Source organism: Mercenaria mercenaria, chromosome 6 (assembly GCF_021730395.1).
Source record: "Mercenaria mercenaria strain notata chromosome 6, MADL_Memer_1, whole genome shotgun sequence".
Classification (NCBI taxonomy): domain Eukaryota; kingdom Metazoa; phylum Mollusca; class Bivalvia; order Venerida; family Veneridae; genus Mercenaria; species Mercenaria mercenaria.
Genome location: NC_069366.1, coordinates 68,564,377 through 68,580,901, shown reverse-complemented (window position 1 = coordinate 68,580,901; position 16,525 = coordinate 68,564,377). Strand labels below are relative to the sequence as shown.

General features: G+C 38.2%; 1 protein-coding gene across 1 annotated transcript; it reads right to left on the bottom strand.

Moving 5' to 3' along the window:
- Positions 1-28: 28 nt before the first annotated feature.
- Positions 29-7,241, bottom strand: LOC123548660 (betaine--homocysteine S-methyltransferase 1-like). Its single transcript, XM_045336130.2, has 7 exons — positions 7,105-7,241; positions 6,301-6,491; positions 5,735-5,929; positions 4,663-4,774; positions 4,284-4,462; positions 3,610-3,691; positions 29-1,112 (listed from the first exon to the last, which is right to left on the bottom strand). Exons 1-7 carry the CDS (start codon positions 7,115-7,117, stop codon positions 829-831), a joined length of 1,056 nt encoding a protein of 351 aa, XP_045192065.1. The 5' UTR covers positions 7,118-7,241; the 3' UTR covers positions 29-828.
- Between the last annotated feature and the right edge of the window lie 9,284 nt (positions 7,242-16,525).

The following is a 16,525-nucleotide window of genomic DNA, read 5'->3' as shown; positions in this document are numbered from 1 at the left end:
ACAAAAAATAAAAATAAAAACATGGGAGGACTATGTAGTAGTACAGTTATGTATATTTACAATGAATTGCTTTTTTTTAGGATTTTGTACAGGTCCATTTGAAGCTTGCATACTATTGCATAAAATCATTTTAGGGCAGTATGATTTTAAGCAACATAACATATAAAACAAGAACTGCACATGTAAGAGTAAAAACTGCCTATTTGTCACAAAGATAGTGTTTGATCATGTGGAAATTTTAATTTGTTATAACAGGCATCAAGCTGGGCAATGCCTTTTGAATAAAACAAGTCAATAAAGGTGACGGGAAGCAAGTTACTATATAGTATAAGTTTAAAATTTCCCGTTCAGAAAGTAGGGAAAACCCAATCTATAGTGCTAAACACACACATTAGTCCTTTTTGTACTTTACGTATACTTTTCATCGAAGTATATTTCCAACATGAAAATACGATTAATTTTTTTTTTATTACCAATATGATCATAGAGTGATTAATACCGTTCGTTGTAAACAACAATAACAGGTCGAATTGTATCAAAAATATCGCCATACTGTAACCTGCGTAAAATTGACAGGTAATACCTCCTACAGTCTTTGAAATGACAGCAGGTGCTTGATTTTGACCAAAACAAAATGCATCTACATGTATTTGTAGCATTATTAAATCATTTAACAATTCTGGATTGCCATCCATAATTCATTTTGATTTTCAAACCATGATTAAGTACATAAAACAAAGTAATATGTTTATATTATTATACGGAACATGCCGAAATCACATATGGAAAGGAAATCAACTGACTTAATCAACACTGCGGTTGATATATCTAATCAAACTGTCCTCCAATATGTGTTCTTAAATCTTCTGTGAAACCGCTTTTAAATTTCGATTTATCGCCGAAGATGAAGTGTTTCTCCATAGCCGGTGCGTATTTGCTAGCAGGAGGGTTACGTCCATACTTCTCGGCAACTATTCGGGTCATGTTTGCGGAGTTACCACAACATAAACCAACGTATTGCACACCAATTTCTTTACATTGCTCGGCGAACTCCGCTATCTGTTGACGACTACAAAGACATGCGCACAAATCAAGCGGAAATGCTCTCTTTTCTGAAATAAAAGTGTTTTATAAGTCAGCTGGCCGACAGAAGTTGTCGAGAACAAAGGAAGATATATTATTACATTCAACATTTCTGAAAGCTGAAATCGTGTTACATTTGCATATACTTTGAACAAATGGAAAGACGCATTTGTAATTCTTTAACATAACAGTACATGTTGCAAATCTTTGTCATGTTTTCGGATAATTTTGAAAACCACCGATTCAAACAAAACTTCTGATGCAAAGGAAAATCAAGCAGACCAGGATACCATTTCACGCACAACTTCTGACAAAGTAGTGAGTCAAACAAACCAGGATACCGTTTCACTCCAAACCCCTGACAAAGCAGTGAGCTAAGCAGACCAGGATAGCGTTTCACGCAAAACTCATAACAAAGCAGTGAGCCAAGCAGACCAGGATAGCGTTTCACGCAAAACTCATAACAAAGCAGTGAGCCAAGCAGACCAGGGTAGCGTTTCACGCAAAACTCATAACAAAGCAGTGAGCCAAGCAGACCAGGATAGCGTTTCACGCAAAACTCATAACAAAGAAGTGAGCCAAGCAGACCAGGATAGCGTTTCACGCAAAACTCATAACAAAGAAGTGAGCCAAGCAGACCAGGATAGCGTTTCACGCAAAACTCATAACAAAGTAGTGAGCCAAGCAAACCAAGATGCCATGTCACACAAACTACTGACAAGGCTGTGAGCCAAGCAAACCTGATACCGTTTCACACAAACTCCTGACAAAGCAGTGAGCCAAGCAGACTAGGAAGCCATGTCACACAAACTACTGACAAAGTAGTGAGTCAAGCAAACCAGGATACCGTTTCACGCAAAACTTCTGACAAAGCAGTGAGCCAAGCAGACCAGGATAGCGTTTCACGCAAAACTCATAACAAAGCAGTGAGCCAAGCAGACCAGGATAGCGTTTCACGCAAAACTCATAACAAAGCAGTGAGCCAAGCAGACCAGGATAGCGTTTCACGCAAAACTCATAACAAAGCAGTGAGCCAAGCAGACCAGGATAGCGTTTCACGCAAAACTCATAACAAAGAAGTGAGCCAAGCAGACCAGGATAGCGTTTCACGCAAAACTCATAACAAAGTAGTGAGCAAAGCAAACCAAGATGCCATATCACACAAACTACTGACAAGGCTGTGAGCCAAGCAAACCAGATACCGTTTCACACAAACTCCTGACAAAGCAGTGAGCCAAGCAGACTAGGAAGCCATGTCACACAAACTACTGACAAGGCTGTGAGCCAAGCAAACCAGGATAGCGTTTCACACAAAACTATTGACAAAGCAGTGAGCCAAGCAAACCAGAATGCGATGTCAAACAAACTACTGACAAGGCTGTGAGCCAATCAAACCAGGATACCATTTCACACAAACTCCTGACAAAGCAGTGAGCCAAGCAGACCAGGATGTCATGTCACACAAACTTCTGACAAAAGTAATGAGCCAAACAAACTTTTCACACAAATTATTGACAAAGTAGTGAGCCAAGCAGACCAGGATACCATGTCACACAAAACTCCCGACAAAGAAGTGAACCAAACAACTTTTTCACACAAAAAACATAGCATGGTGTCGTGTCACACAAAACTCCTGACAGAGTAGTGAGTCAAACAAACTTTTCACACAAACTATTGACAAAGTAGTGAGCCAAACAGACCAGGATGTCGTGTCACACAAAACTCATGCACCAATGCCGCGTGCAGTACACATGAAGCTCTAACTGGAATGATATGTATGTTTGGGTATGTTTGGGATATTAACATATCTGCTATCTTGCAATATATGTTATATCTGTTACGTTGTATGATTATGATTTCTGAAGATTCGCTGATTACGCTTGTTTAATTTATTGCATAATAAAGCTTAGTAACTTCTTCTCCTTGATAAAACGCGTTGAATTGATACGATTTATAATTTACAGCTTTTGTCGCAATATTAAATGCCTCAAAATTCTCGCACAGCGGCTATCATGCATATACGTGACTCTTGAATTCCAAGTTCGAATAAATTGACTTCCAATTGTTATCGATGTAATTTTTTTTATTACAATCAAATTAACAATAAACAGTTTGTCTATTTTTACTGCAATGTATCTATATTCGACAGAGATACAAATGTCACTCTAAAAAACAACAGCAAAAACAAAAAAAAACAACAACAACAAAAACAACAACAAAAAACCTCGAAGTATAGTATTACACAAGTTGTTTACAAAGGAAATATCAAGGTTATGACGACGCAAGATATTTTTCCTGTACCCATTTGAATCTCTTTTCACTATTTAATCTTTATTTAATTAATTGGATCTAAGACGTTCAGTATCTACTTTGGAATAATACCTAAAACTGAAATCTTAACGATTACAACAGCTTTTGCAATATTTGAATGTGCACACATTTTTTACCAGAAAACAGTCTTTATTCTGACATGAAGGACAAGTTTCAATCCCATCAGGGTTAAAATGCGATGTAAAAGCAACTTACTGGTTCCCGGTATAGTCAATGAGAAGAAAGTTGGCTCCTCTGGGGTTGTCCTGTAGGTGACTGGTAACGCAGCTATAGGACCCTGTACACAAAATACAATTTTTTGGTGAATATTCTAATGTATTTGGACTTTGCAATAAACGGGAAGCTAACTAATACAAGAACGACAACGTATTTTTTTTTCTAAATGATTAACATGCGTTTTTATATAATGAAATAAAAGCAACCGATAACATAATATGGACACTCACGCTAGCACATGTACAGTATTTTTTCAGGTCAGGTTATCTACGAGAGAGATAGCTCACGACCTTGGAGGACCATTAACCAAATTTATTTCATATTTATAGATTTACGCAGTTTTTTTATATCTAGGTTTTATATCTTCCTACACTTTTTGAAGTGGTCAATTGAGGTAGTTAGATATTTATGACTTTTTCGTGATTTTTTTTTTTGGGGGGGGGGGGGGGGGGGGGGGGGGGGGGGGGGGTATTCATCAGGTGAACATCAACGGGGGGTATTCATCAGGTGAACATCAACGGGGGGTATTCATCAGGTGAACATCAACGTGTTTTAAAGTATCTCTCACACGGTTTTTTAATTTTTAATTTTAGATATGTGTTATGTCTATTAAATTAAAACCAATTTATATTTGTGAAACTAAATGCACCTACTTTACATATCTGTCTTATTTCCTTGAGCAATGGGATCATTGTTTCCGGTCCCATTCCACAGTTTAGGCCAACCACAGCCGCCCCGGCGTCCTCCAACTGTTTACAACCTTCTGCGACCTTGACCCCATCAACGAATACGTCTGCTGCTGGTGCTGACATTGTAACTACAGCTGGCAAACCTAGTAACATGGGAAGAAATTTAACCTTAAGTTAACCACGCACTCATTTCAGATGTTCAAGTCGGCTCAGATGGATATAATACCTGTTTTTGGATGGCTGAAATCTACTTTTGTACATTTCTTTTGGTGAAATGAGTTAGCATTGCATTGTATAAAAGTGTTCATAAATCGTTGTATAAATAGCAGTCAGCCTAACAAACCTTTCCCATATTTCTTGATACACTCTAGAGCTAACATTGCCTCTCCTAAGGGTGCAAATGTCTCCGCAACTATGTAGTCTGCCCCATATTTTAACGCAAGCTCAATCTGTTCCTGAAATAGGAAATACATGTTTATATTGAGTATTTTACCTTTTTTCATTTTGATACGTCGAGTAATTTACTTTGAAAATATTTCTAAAATGTCTAGGTCTGCAGCTCTCAAATACGGTATTATTACTTACTCGATTCTATTCCCCGTTAAGTTACATTGATACCGGAAACGTCAATATTTTTTCCATACACTGACGCCTGAATTTCATATCGGGTGCATGACGTAATCCAGTGTGTGTCAATCCTATTCGGGCTATTGAACATATTTTTGATATTTACATAATATTTTTACGCGTGGATGCGTATGTAAAGTCGCGCAATATTTCCGCTGAAGAACTCGTGCATATTTCCCGATACAAAGCTAATAAGCTACAAATATCGTACATCCGAAGTCCACGCGCATACATTTAGACGGGATGACCCCTGCGCGTGACCCCTGACTATCTACGAATCAAAATACGGCTTTCGTTTTCAAGTTTATCATTTCTACTTTCATTTTCTTTACCTCCGGAAATAGCCTAAGGTCGAGTGACGTCATTTTATGTGTTGTCAAAAACATATATATGCCTGGCAGGATTGCATAAATATGTGCTGGCCTCCTAAGGTTATATGCTGAATTTGGACTAAAGCCGCATCTATGAAAAAACAAATTATGAAAAAGCGGCATTTAGAGTTTTGGAAGGCAGGACTGGAGTCATATAACGCCAGTCCGTTCAAATAACCATTGTAACTTGAACCAATTATCTCCAAATGTTACTGACAACTTTCCAACAAGAAGTAGATGATTTTCATAAACGGTGTATTTCTTCCGTAACTACTTCAAAACTGATAGATAAATAATACTATTTTGTTTGTTGTTTCCGTCAAGGAAAAGGATGTGCTTTAAAAAATTCCTATTAATTTTGTCAATGACGCATACAATTTAAATACATAATAGTACTAATTTTATCTCGTATTGTACCTTGAACATTGCTTCTGCTACTTTGTGTGTTTCTTCGTCATTAGGAAGATAAATGGAAGTGTTACAGATGTTTCCCGCCATCAGGCAGCCATGTTCGTCTGCAACTTCACGCGCCATTTTGAGAGCCGCGATGTTCATTTTCTCCAAATCATTCTCTCTCCCAATTAGTCGTAACTTCTCTCTGTGTGCGTAATACTGCAAAATACATTATTTTAGATCATTCACACTTAAACATTTTGTGCATGTTAGCTAAATCATAGTGGGTGGAAAATCAGTACTGTGGACATTTAGAGTAAGTTATCTGGAATAAGAATTTATTTAAGACTGACAATGACTGCGGGCATTTTTCCAACTCTACATCTGCGAACACTTTACAAACTTAAATCATTAAGATCAATATAGTTCATTCTATTAATGAAACGCAGACACGTTGCAGTCAAATATTTCAGCTGTTGTGTAGAGTGTATTCAAAGTTATTTTAATGATAAAGATAGTATAACTATAATTTTGAAATGGCATCAAAATGAACTTCAGCATGAAGTATTTGAAATTGCGCGCTTACGTACTGTGAACGCTAGTACAACGTCACTGCCTGCATGGACAAATTCTTCATACATTAGCCGCACAAGTTCTGGATGTTCTAAGGTCACTACCGGAACAAATGTTCCCGCCTGTAAATAGCCCTTCCTCTCAAACTCGAAAATATATCCCTCCGCAACAACCACATTACCGCCATTTTCTAATCTCTTTAGTAAACCTGAATATACGGATTTACATAAATGCATATCAAATAAAATGATTAAATCGGACTACGTGAAAGAAGTAAAAATGAGCCGTGCCATGAGAAAACCAACATAGTGGGTTTGCGACCAGCATGGATCCAGACCAGCCTGCGCATCCGCGCAGTCTGGTCAGGATCCATGCTGTTCGCTAACAGTTTCTCTAATTGCAGTAGGCTTTAAAAGCGAACAGCATGGATCCTGACCAGACTGCGCGGATGCGCAGGCTGGTCTGGATCCATGCTGGTTGCAAACCCACTATGTTGGTTTTCTCATGGCGCGGCTCAAATAAAGATTTACGCATTTGGAGCTGTTTTACCAGTCACGCTTATTTCTTTTTCTATTATATACCGATTTAGTTCAGAGAAACATATGTTCGGGGCCACAGGTGCCAGACCAATTATCCTCCTTATATGATAACATGCACCTGTGCATCAGAACATCTACATATTTTTGACCGTAACATAAACTAAAACTATTTAATTAATTAATTAAATATGTGATCTCTCTGTACATTTCACATATTATACTTCAACATAAAATTTAATCTACTTGCCATGTAATAATTTTTCTATGTTTAATAATAATTACCATTTTCCGCCATTTTTTTTCTCACTTTTATATTATCCTTGAAACATTTATAGTCAAGAGGACTGACGACTTGTATTAAATTGTAGATAATAAAGTAAAGGTATGAAATGAGGACATACGTGTTACTGTACTATCAGAAAGATAGCTAATTCATATGTTTCCAGTTCAAACCAGTACCACACTTACTCTTTCGTTTGCTATGGGAATACATAGTTCAGAAAGATCTGTGGCTTGCATGAACAACAAAATAATAATAATAAAAAAAAATCAATAAAAAAACACGTGGAGGTCTATCTGTGCACATGAACCGACCTACTAATATTAAAACAACCCTCTCTACGTGCACGGATAGATCTGCGCCCGTGCAGTACAGAACAAATATTTCTGAAACAGACGTCATAACTAGCAAGCCTGTAAAGTCTATCAAGAATAGTCAAAACAAAAACTGTCATCGGTCCAGTGCCATTTCAACATCTTATTAGACATTTATAGACTGTTATGCTGTCAAACATGTATGATTACGGGAGATAAGTACAGTGAGCACGTTGGAGGGGAGATCGCACACATACAATGCAATTATAGTTATATTCCCTGTACCATTTATCGATTTTACAAAATTCCATTTCAGACTCTGTCACGCGATATTGTGTATGAAATACATTTAAATTTGAAATTTCATTGTTTTGGTATAATTGAAAGAGAAATGATTAAAATTGCAAGCATTTTCAGTTTTGGGGAACACCCGTATAAAAATTGTGTCGATAGTAATGTATACATTTTTTTAAATGAGATGAGGGAAGAATAGTGTACACTAATGCGATGATTGTGGGGATGGTGATAGTCAGGCAAATGGAATGTAATAATCAGCAAATACAAAAGAGCATGTTAAACTAACTAACTGATTTTGAAATTTCAATATAATTCATGTTAATTCTGTTCGGATTTAAGCATCCAACTAATACAGTCTATATATCCTATAAAGAAGACTGAACCATCCAGCTGACAATATGTAGAGTAGATAAAAAGAATATAAAGGGATATTGATTACAAAGTTTCTTTATTATGTGGTTTCAGACTTTAAGTGTTACAATTTGCGATTTCATAACTGAGTGCATTCCACATGTCGGGACCAACAACCGAGAATGGCCTTTCATATAAAGAGGAATTGTGAGATGTTCATTTCAACCGTTTTTAGGCTTCTATTGTTAGAATAGGAAATACTTATGATCAATCTATTAATTTATTGCGGTGTCCTATTATTATGTGAGTAGTAATATTGTATAAAGTGTCTCTCGTTTAGAGATGTATGGCTATCCCAGGTCTCAAGACATGTTTTCATGTCTATTCAAAGTTGCATTTGAATTTGATTAAGCATGTTTAGGGAGCAGAGTACAAAAGAAGCTCATGCAAAGGCCTTTCTATTCATTTCTATACAAAAAGACATCATACACGGGTCAATACTAACGATACCGATATACTCTTTACTTTTACATTGTTTGGAGATCGTTTGATTTCCGGGCGAAGCAGATACATTTAATGTCAACCTGAATGTAAACAAAGCCAGTCAGTGAGCCAGCCAGCCAGCCAGAGGGCTAGCCAGCCAGGCAGCCAACCAACCAGCTAACCAACCAGTCATCCTACCAACCAAACAATCCAACAAGCGAACGGCTGAACGTCCGAACTACCCAATCCAACCATCCAAATAAAATGACCAACCAACTAGCCAACAAACTAAACGAACAACAAACGAAGTAACCAACGAAACCAGTCAACAAACAAGCATAATAAAAACCAACTTAACTAAATACCAAACCAAACTGAACGAAGAAACGAACAACCAAACAAACAACGGACGAGCCAACCGACCAACAAAACTAAATAACCAAACAAACATATATACAAAGAACAACTCACTAACAATATCAGTCAGTGTATAATATTATATGCATACAGATGGTGTGTGTTTATGCATTTAGTGTTGGTAAAATTCCATCCTCCGTCTGGATATTTTTGATACACGGACAAAATCTCAGTGTAAACACTTGTCTCACTAAATGATATCTCACGTTCCATTCAAATTACCTGTATTATAATAATATGCATGAGCAAGCGACCAAATATTAATCACTTAGATAGCGTTTTATTCACCTAAGAAAAACAAACAAATCAAATTAAAAAAAGGCAGTCTGAATGACAGCTATATACCCCGTCGCTGTTAGGATAGAGAAAGGGTTGATGGTATTGGGTAGAAGCATTGACGTTGTTAAGTCTATTTTATAGTCCATGTATGACGATATCAATTAATTCGATCCAAACTTTTGACCTTGATTTGTGACATTGACCTTGAGCCGACATGGCTGACTCATGTGTACTGCACATCGTCTTGATAAGGTGATCATTTGACCCAAGTTTCATGAACATCATTCAAAGGGTTTAGGAGTTACAGAGCTGGCTCAAACATTTGACATTGAGTTGTGACCTTGACCTTGAGCCGACATGGTCGACTCATAAGTTCTGCACATCGTCTTGATGAGGTGATCATTTGACCCAAATTTCATGAAAATCCTTAAAGGGTTTAAGTTATATGGAGTGGATACAATTGTTACGGACGGCCGGACGAAAGGACGGGAGAACGGGGACCATTCCTATAACACCCACCACTCATGGCGGGGGATTAAAAACAACAACAACGAAAATGAGTTTTGTCGCTAATGTATAAGGAGTGTTGGAGATGACAGACATTCCTGACATCAACCATTTGACTTTAAAGAATCCTTGCACAAAAACTACTTTTTCACTTCATCCGGGCATGTATCAACCGGAGACCAATGCTATTCACGTGCTGTATATATATATAGTTTCTATTTTTGAAATGCTGTGCCAGGGCCGAATGTTTATTACTGCACAGCAGATAGGTCTGCTGTAAGCACAGGGTCGGCTCACTTACTCAAGAAGTTCGTCTGTAACAATGAATGTATTGAATCACATGTAACTTGTGAGATTGTTTACTTTTAATGATATGAAAATTTTTGGGAGGTATCAATCGGTATGTTTTTATTTAATAGCTCACAGAATTCATATAAATCTTGGGGGCTTGACGTTCTATTCAAAAATAGACATTTGTAAAATTAATATTATTCAACATGTGTTTCAGTTTACCGATTTTTTAGTGACATGCAAACATGACATGTTGGTAATGACGACAAAATGAAAATAATTGTTTAAAAATTTTGATAGAGTTGTGGATCTGTCAGCTCCGGTGTAACATTAAATTTTGACCCCGTTGAAAATTGACCCCATGGGTCATTTCTCAACGTTGAGAATTGACCCTGCCAACATTTCAACATTAAATTTTGATAAAAAAGTCGTTGAGACCTGATCAGTCGTTAACTTTTGATCAGTAATGGGGTCATTTTTTAACGGTTAGTTTTTAAGTTAAACGTCGATAATCGTCTGTTTGTAGTAGAGAAACACACTGGAAAGAACCAGAAACTGTCGCAGGCTTGCTGGATAGCTTCTTTAAAAAATAATTTCACAAGGCCGAGCCCGGACTCAAACTGACAACTTTGCCGAGGTAGGCGAGATCATCTATATGTTTGACAGGAAACGGTTAACGACAGTTTAAGATAATGATTTTCGACAGGTGGTTGGGAGGGGGCACATCGAGACTTCCACACAGGGAGCACCTTTCCCGATCATAACAAGATATTTATAAGGGATATGTCTGTGAATTATAGTGTTATCTCTGTAACACAAAGAGATACGTTTTTTTACGTTGTAAAGATATGTCTTTTTGCGTCCTTATGTCAGGTTCGAAATATTTTTATCTCATAATTAGGATTTCATTTTACAAGTTTGTATAATCTACTGTTTTAATTCATTTACTATATAGAATGTACAAAAATAGCTTTTAGATATAGCCTCTTATAATTCTGTATAAAACGACCACATGCTTTGAATGGTTTTATATGGTGTGTATAAATTACTACAAATTTACCTGTACCCTTTAAGAAGATCTTTCCCGTTTGATGCTTTGCCCGCGTTTCAATTTTAACAACTTCAAACAAAAACAGCGATAGTTTGATATTGCCACAATATATACGTCACAGTTACTATTGTAGGCCAATAGAAAAATTAGTTGTGTTTTAATTTATGTGTTGGTTTCTAATCATATTCAACAGTTCTATTTGAACTAAAATTAACATTATGCAGGGGGTGGACGTGTTTTGCATTTTGCTGCTTTTTAGGCGAGGAAAATGCTGCGCTATTTGTTTACCATTTGACCTAACAGAGGACACATTTTGCAGTGGTAAGTGTGTCTATTATATACAAAATTTCAAACGATAACGCCCAGTCGGTGGCCATATAATTTATCTTCACTCGGCTTTTAGTCTTACATGTTTATCGTTGTTTGTTAAAAAGTTATTGAAGGTACAGTGCCAGTTTATAGTGATGAAAAACAAAAAATCGTAGCCGTGCATGAAAAAGTAATTTCTGTACAAAACGAACTCATTACGGGATGTTTATTGATTTGTACATATACATAAATTTATACTGCAATTTAAGTTTTTTATCTGCTACTTCTAAAACCTTCTATTGCAAAAATATTTTGGTACAAGCAACATTTTGTTGTTTGATGTTGTACACACGACAAATTTGTTGTTTGATTGTTCTACCGAGATTTCAATCCAATATAAAGATTGGCAACTAAAAATATTTACAAGTGATATATATATACCAGAAATATATATGTGTTTTCCTAAAATATATGTACAATTAACAACATAAAAATGTCAGTTTATAAAAGTTTTCAGATGGAACAGCTGTTTAATTTCATTCTAATTATATCACTTATATTATTCATTGTTTGTGCATTAATAACATATCTTCATAATGGTATAATGAAACATATACTTTCTTTCGCGTTTTTGTGCGGAACCTACATAAGTCTTGTGGTCCTACCTAGGGACACTTATTTGCCTGTAAATGACACTGATGCGTTCAATCATTTTAGATCTTACTATAGAACACGCAACATTGCAATCTTCTTCTTCTTTCTTCTCATTATTTTTATTGTTATTATATGATTTTCATTATTAGATTAGTAGATTTACTCAGCACCCGTCCATTATGAAGAATTTTACATAAAGTGGCAGGCAATCCGGGTGCCAAATTCATCCTCTTTCAGTACAGACACAAAGCAATCTGACTAGAACGACAAAGCGGAGAAAGTCCCAGTAATAGAAAGAGAGAAACCGTTTAGAAACAGGCATTTCTGGCTTACTGAACTTAGCTCTTTTTAATCATTAATGCTTAGTGTACAACATCAATCAAATGGCGTCAAGGCGGGAAGGGGGGAGTAACACTTCATGGAAAATAAAACCAAGGTCGGTAAGAGAGACCTCCCCTTAATTTTGCAAATGGCGTCAAGGTGGGTAGGGGAAGTAACTCTTCATGGAAAAAAACAAAGGTCAGTTAGAGTGACCTTCCCTGAATTTTGCAAGTGGCGTCAAGGCGGGTAGGGGAAGTAACTCTTAATGGAGAAAAACAAAGGTCGGTGAGAGTGACCTCCCCTTAAGTTTGCAAATGGCATCAATGCGGGTAGGGGAAGTAACTCTTCATGGAGAAAAACAAAGGTCGGTGAGAGTGACCTCCCCTTAATTTTGCAAATGGCGTCAAGGCGGGTAGGGGAAGTAACTCTTCATGGAAAAAACAAATTTCGGTGAGAGTGACATCCCCTTAATTTTGCAAATGACGTCAAGGCTGGTAGGGGATGTAACTCTTAATGGAAAAAAGCAAAGATCGGTTAGTGTGACTTCCCTTTAATTTTGCAAATGGCGTCAAGGAGGGTAGGGGATGTAACTCTTAATGGAAAAAAGCCAAGATGGGTAATAGTGACCTCCCCTTAATTTTGCAAATGTCGTCAAGGAGGGTAGGGGAAGTAACTCTTCATGGAGAAAAACAAAGGTCGGTGAGAGTGACCTCCCCTTAATTTTGCAAATGGCGTCAAGGCGGGTAGGGGAAGTAACTCTTCATGGAAAAAACAAATTTCGGTGAGAGTGACATCCCCTTAATTTTGCAAATGACGTCAAGGCTGGTAGGGGATGTAACTCTTAATGGAAAAAAGCCAAGGTCGGTTAGTGTGACTTCCCTTTAATTTTTGCAAATGGCGTCAAGGAAGGTAGGGGATGTAACTCTTAATGGAAAAAAACCAAGATGGGTTATAGTGACCTCCCCTTAATTTTGCCAATGTTGTCAAGGAGGGTAGGGGAAGTAACTCTTCATGGAGAAAAACAAAGGTCGGTGAGAGTGACCTCCCCTTAATTTTGCAAATGGCGTCAAGGCGGGTAGGGGAAGTAACTCTTCATGGAAAAAACAAATTTCGGTGAGAGTGACATCCCCTTAATTTTGCAAATGACGTCAAGGCTGGTAGGGGATGTAACTCTTAATGGAAAAAAGCCAAGGTCGGTTAGTGTGACTTCCCTTTAATTTTGCAAATGGCGTCAAGGAGGGTAGGGGATGTAACTCTTAATGGAAAAAAGCCAAGATGGGTTATAGTGACCTCCCCTTAATTTTGCAAATGTCGTCAAGAAGGGTAGGGGAAGTAACTCTTAATGGAAAAAAGAAAGGTCAGTTAGAAGGACCTCCCCTTAATTTTGAAAATTGCGTCAAGGCGGGTAGGGGAAATAACTCTTAATGGAAAAAAACCGAAGGTCAGTTAGAATGACCTCCCCATAATTTTGCAAATAGCGTCAAGGCGGGTAGGGGAAATAATTCTTAATGGAAAAAAACAAAGGTCAGTTAGAGTGATCTCCCTTTAATTTTGCAAATGGCGTCAAGCGGATAGGGGAAGTGACTCTTAGTGAAAAAAAAACAAAGTCAGTTAGAGTGACCTCCCCTTAATTTTGCAAATGGTGTCAAGGCGGGTAGGGAAAGTAATTCTTAATGGAAAAAAACCAAAGTCAGTTAGAATGACCTCCCCTTAATTTTGCAAATGGCATCAAGGTGGATAGGGGAAGTAACTCTTCATGAAAAAAAACCAAATGTTAGTTAGAGTGAACTCTTCTTAATTTTGCAAATGACATCAATGCGGGTAGGGGAAGTAACTCTTCATGGAGGAAAACAAAGGTCGGTGAGAGTGACCTCCCCTTAATTTTGCAAATGGCGTCAAGGCGGGTAGGGGAAGTAACTCTTAATGGACACAAACAAAGGTCAGTTAGAGTGACCTCCCTTTAATTTTTGCAAATGGCGTCAAGGCGGATAGGGGAAGTGACCCTTAATGAAAAAAAAACCAAAGTCGGTTAAAGTGACCTCCCCTTAATTTTGCAAATGGCGTCAAGGCGGGTAGGGGATGTGACTCTTAATGGAAAAAACCAAAGGTCAGTTAGAATGACCTTCCCTTAATTTTGCAAGTGGCGTCAAGGCGGGAAGGGGAATTAGCTCTTAATCGAAAAAACACCAAATGTCAGTAAGTGTGACCTCCCTTTAATTTTGCAAATGGCGTCAAGGCGAGTAGGGTAAGTAACTCTTAATGGAAAAAAAACAAAGGTCAGATAGAGTGACCTCACTTTAATTTTGCAAATGGCGTCAAGGCGTGTAGGGGAAGTAACTCTTCATGGAAAAATGCCAAGGTCGGTTAGAGTGACCTCCCCTTAATTTTGCAAATGGCGTCAAGGAGGGTAGGGGATGTAACACTTAATGGAAAAAACCCAAAGTCGGTTAGAGTGACCTCCCCTTAATTTTGCAAATGGCGTCAAGGTGGGGAAGGGAAGTAACTCATAATGGAAGAAACCAAAGGTCGGTTAGAGTGACCTCCTCTTAATTTTGCAAATGGCGTCAAGGCGGGTAGGGGAAGTAACTCATAATGTAAAAAAAGTCGGTTAGTGACCTCCCCTTAATTTTGCAAATGGCGTCAAGGTGGGTAGGGAAGGTAACTCTTAATGGAAAAAAACCCAGTATGTTAGAGTGACCTCCCCTTAATTTTGCAAATGGCGTCAAGGCGGGTAGGGGAAGTAACTCATAATGTAAAAAAAGTCGGTTAGTGACCTCCCCTTAATTTTGCAAATGGCGTCAAGGTGGGTAGGGAAGGTAACTCTTAATGGAAAAAAACCAAAGTCGGTTAGAGTGACCTCCCTTAATTTTGCAAATGGCGTCAAGGCGGGTAGGGGAAGTAACTCATACTGGAAAAAAGCCAAGGTCGGTTAGAGTGACCTCCCCTTAATTTTGCAAATGGCGTCAAGGCGGGTAGGGGAAGTTACTCTTAATGGAAAAAAAACAAAGGTGAGTTAGAGTGACCTCCCTTTAATTTTGCAAATGGCGTCAAGGCGGATAGGGGAAGTGACTCTTAATGAAAAAAAAAACCAAAGTCGGTTAAAGTGACCTCCCCTTAATTTTGCAAATGGCGTCAAGGTGGGTAGGGGAAGTAACTCTTAATGGAAAAATGCCAAGGTCGGTTAGAGTGACCTCCCCTTAATTTTGCAAATGGCGTCAAGTAGGGTAGGGGATGTAACTCTTAATGGAAAAAAACCGTGGTGGGTTAAAGTGACCTCCCCTTAATTTTGCAAATGGCGTCACGGCGGGAAGGGCAGGTAACTCTTAATGGAAAAAACCAAAGTCGGTTAGAGTGACCTCCCCTTAATTTTGCAAATGGCGTCAAGGTGGGTAGGGGAAGTAACTCATAATGGAAGAAAGCAAAGGTCGGTCAGAGTGACCTCCCCTTAATTTTGCAAATGGCGTCAAGGCGGGTAGGGGAAGTAACTCTTAAAGGAAAAAAAACCCAGTAGGTTAGAGTGACCTCCCCTTAATTTTACAAATGGCGTCAAGGCGGGTAGGGGAAGTAACTCTTAATGGAAAAAAGCCAAGGTCGGTTAGAGTGACCTCCCCTTAATTTTGCAAATGGCGTCAAGGCGTGTAGGGGAAGTAACTCTTAATGGAAAGAAACAAAGGTCAGTTAGAGTGACCTCCCTTTAATTTTGCAAATGGCGTCAAGGCGGATAGGGGAAGTGACTCTTAATGAAAAAAAACCAAAGTCGGTTAAAGTGACCTCCCCTTAATTTTGCAAATGGCGACAGGGCGGGTAGGGGATGGGACTCTTAATGGAAATAACCAAAGGTCAGTTAGAATGACCTCCCCTTAATTTTGCAAATGACATCAATGCGGGTAGGGGAAGTAACTCTTCATGGAGAAAAACAAAGGTCGGTGAGAGTGACCTCCCCTTAATTTTGCAAATGGCGTCAAGGTGGGTAGGGGAAGTAACTCTTAATGGAAACAAACAAAGGTCAGTTAGAGTGACCTCCCCTTAATTTTTGCAAATGGCGTCATGGCGGATAGGGGAAGTGACTCTTAATGAAAAAAAAACCAAAGTCGGTTTAAGTGACCTCCCCTTAATTTTGCAAATGGCGTCAAAGCGTGTAGGGGATGT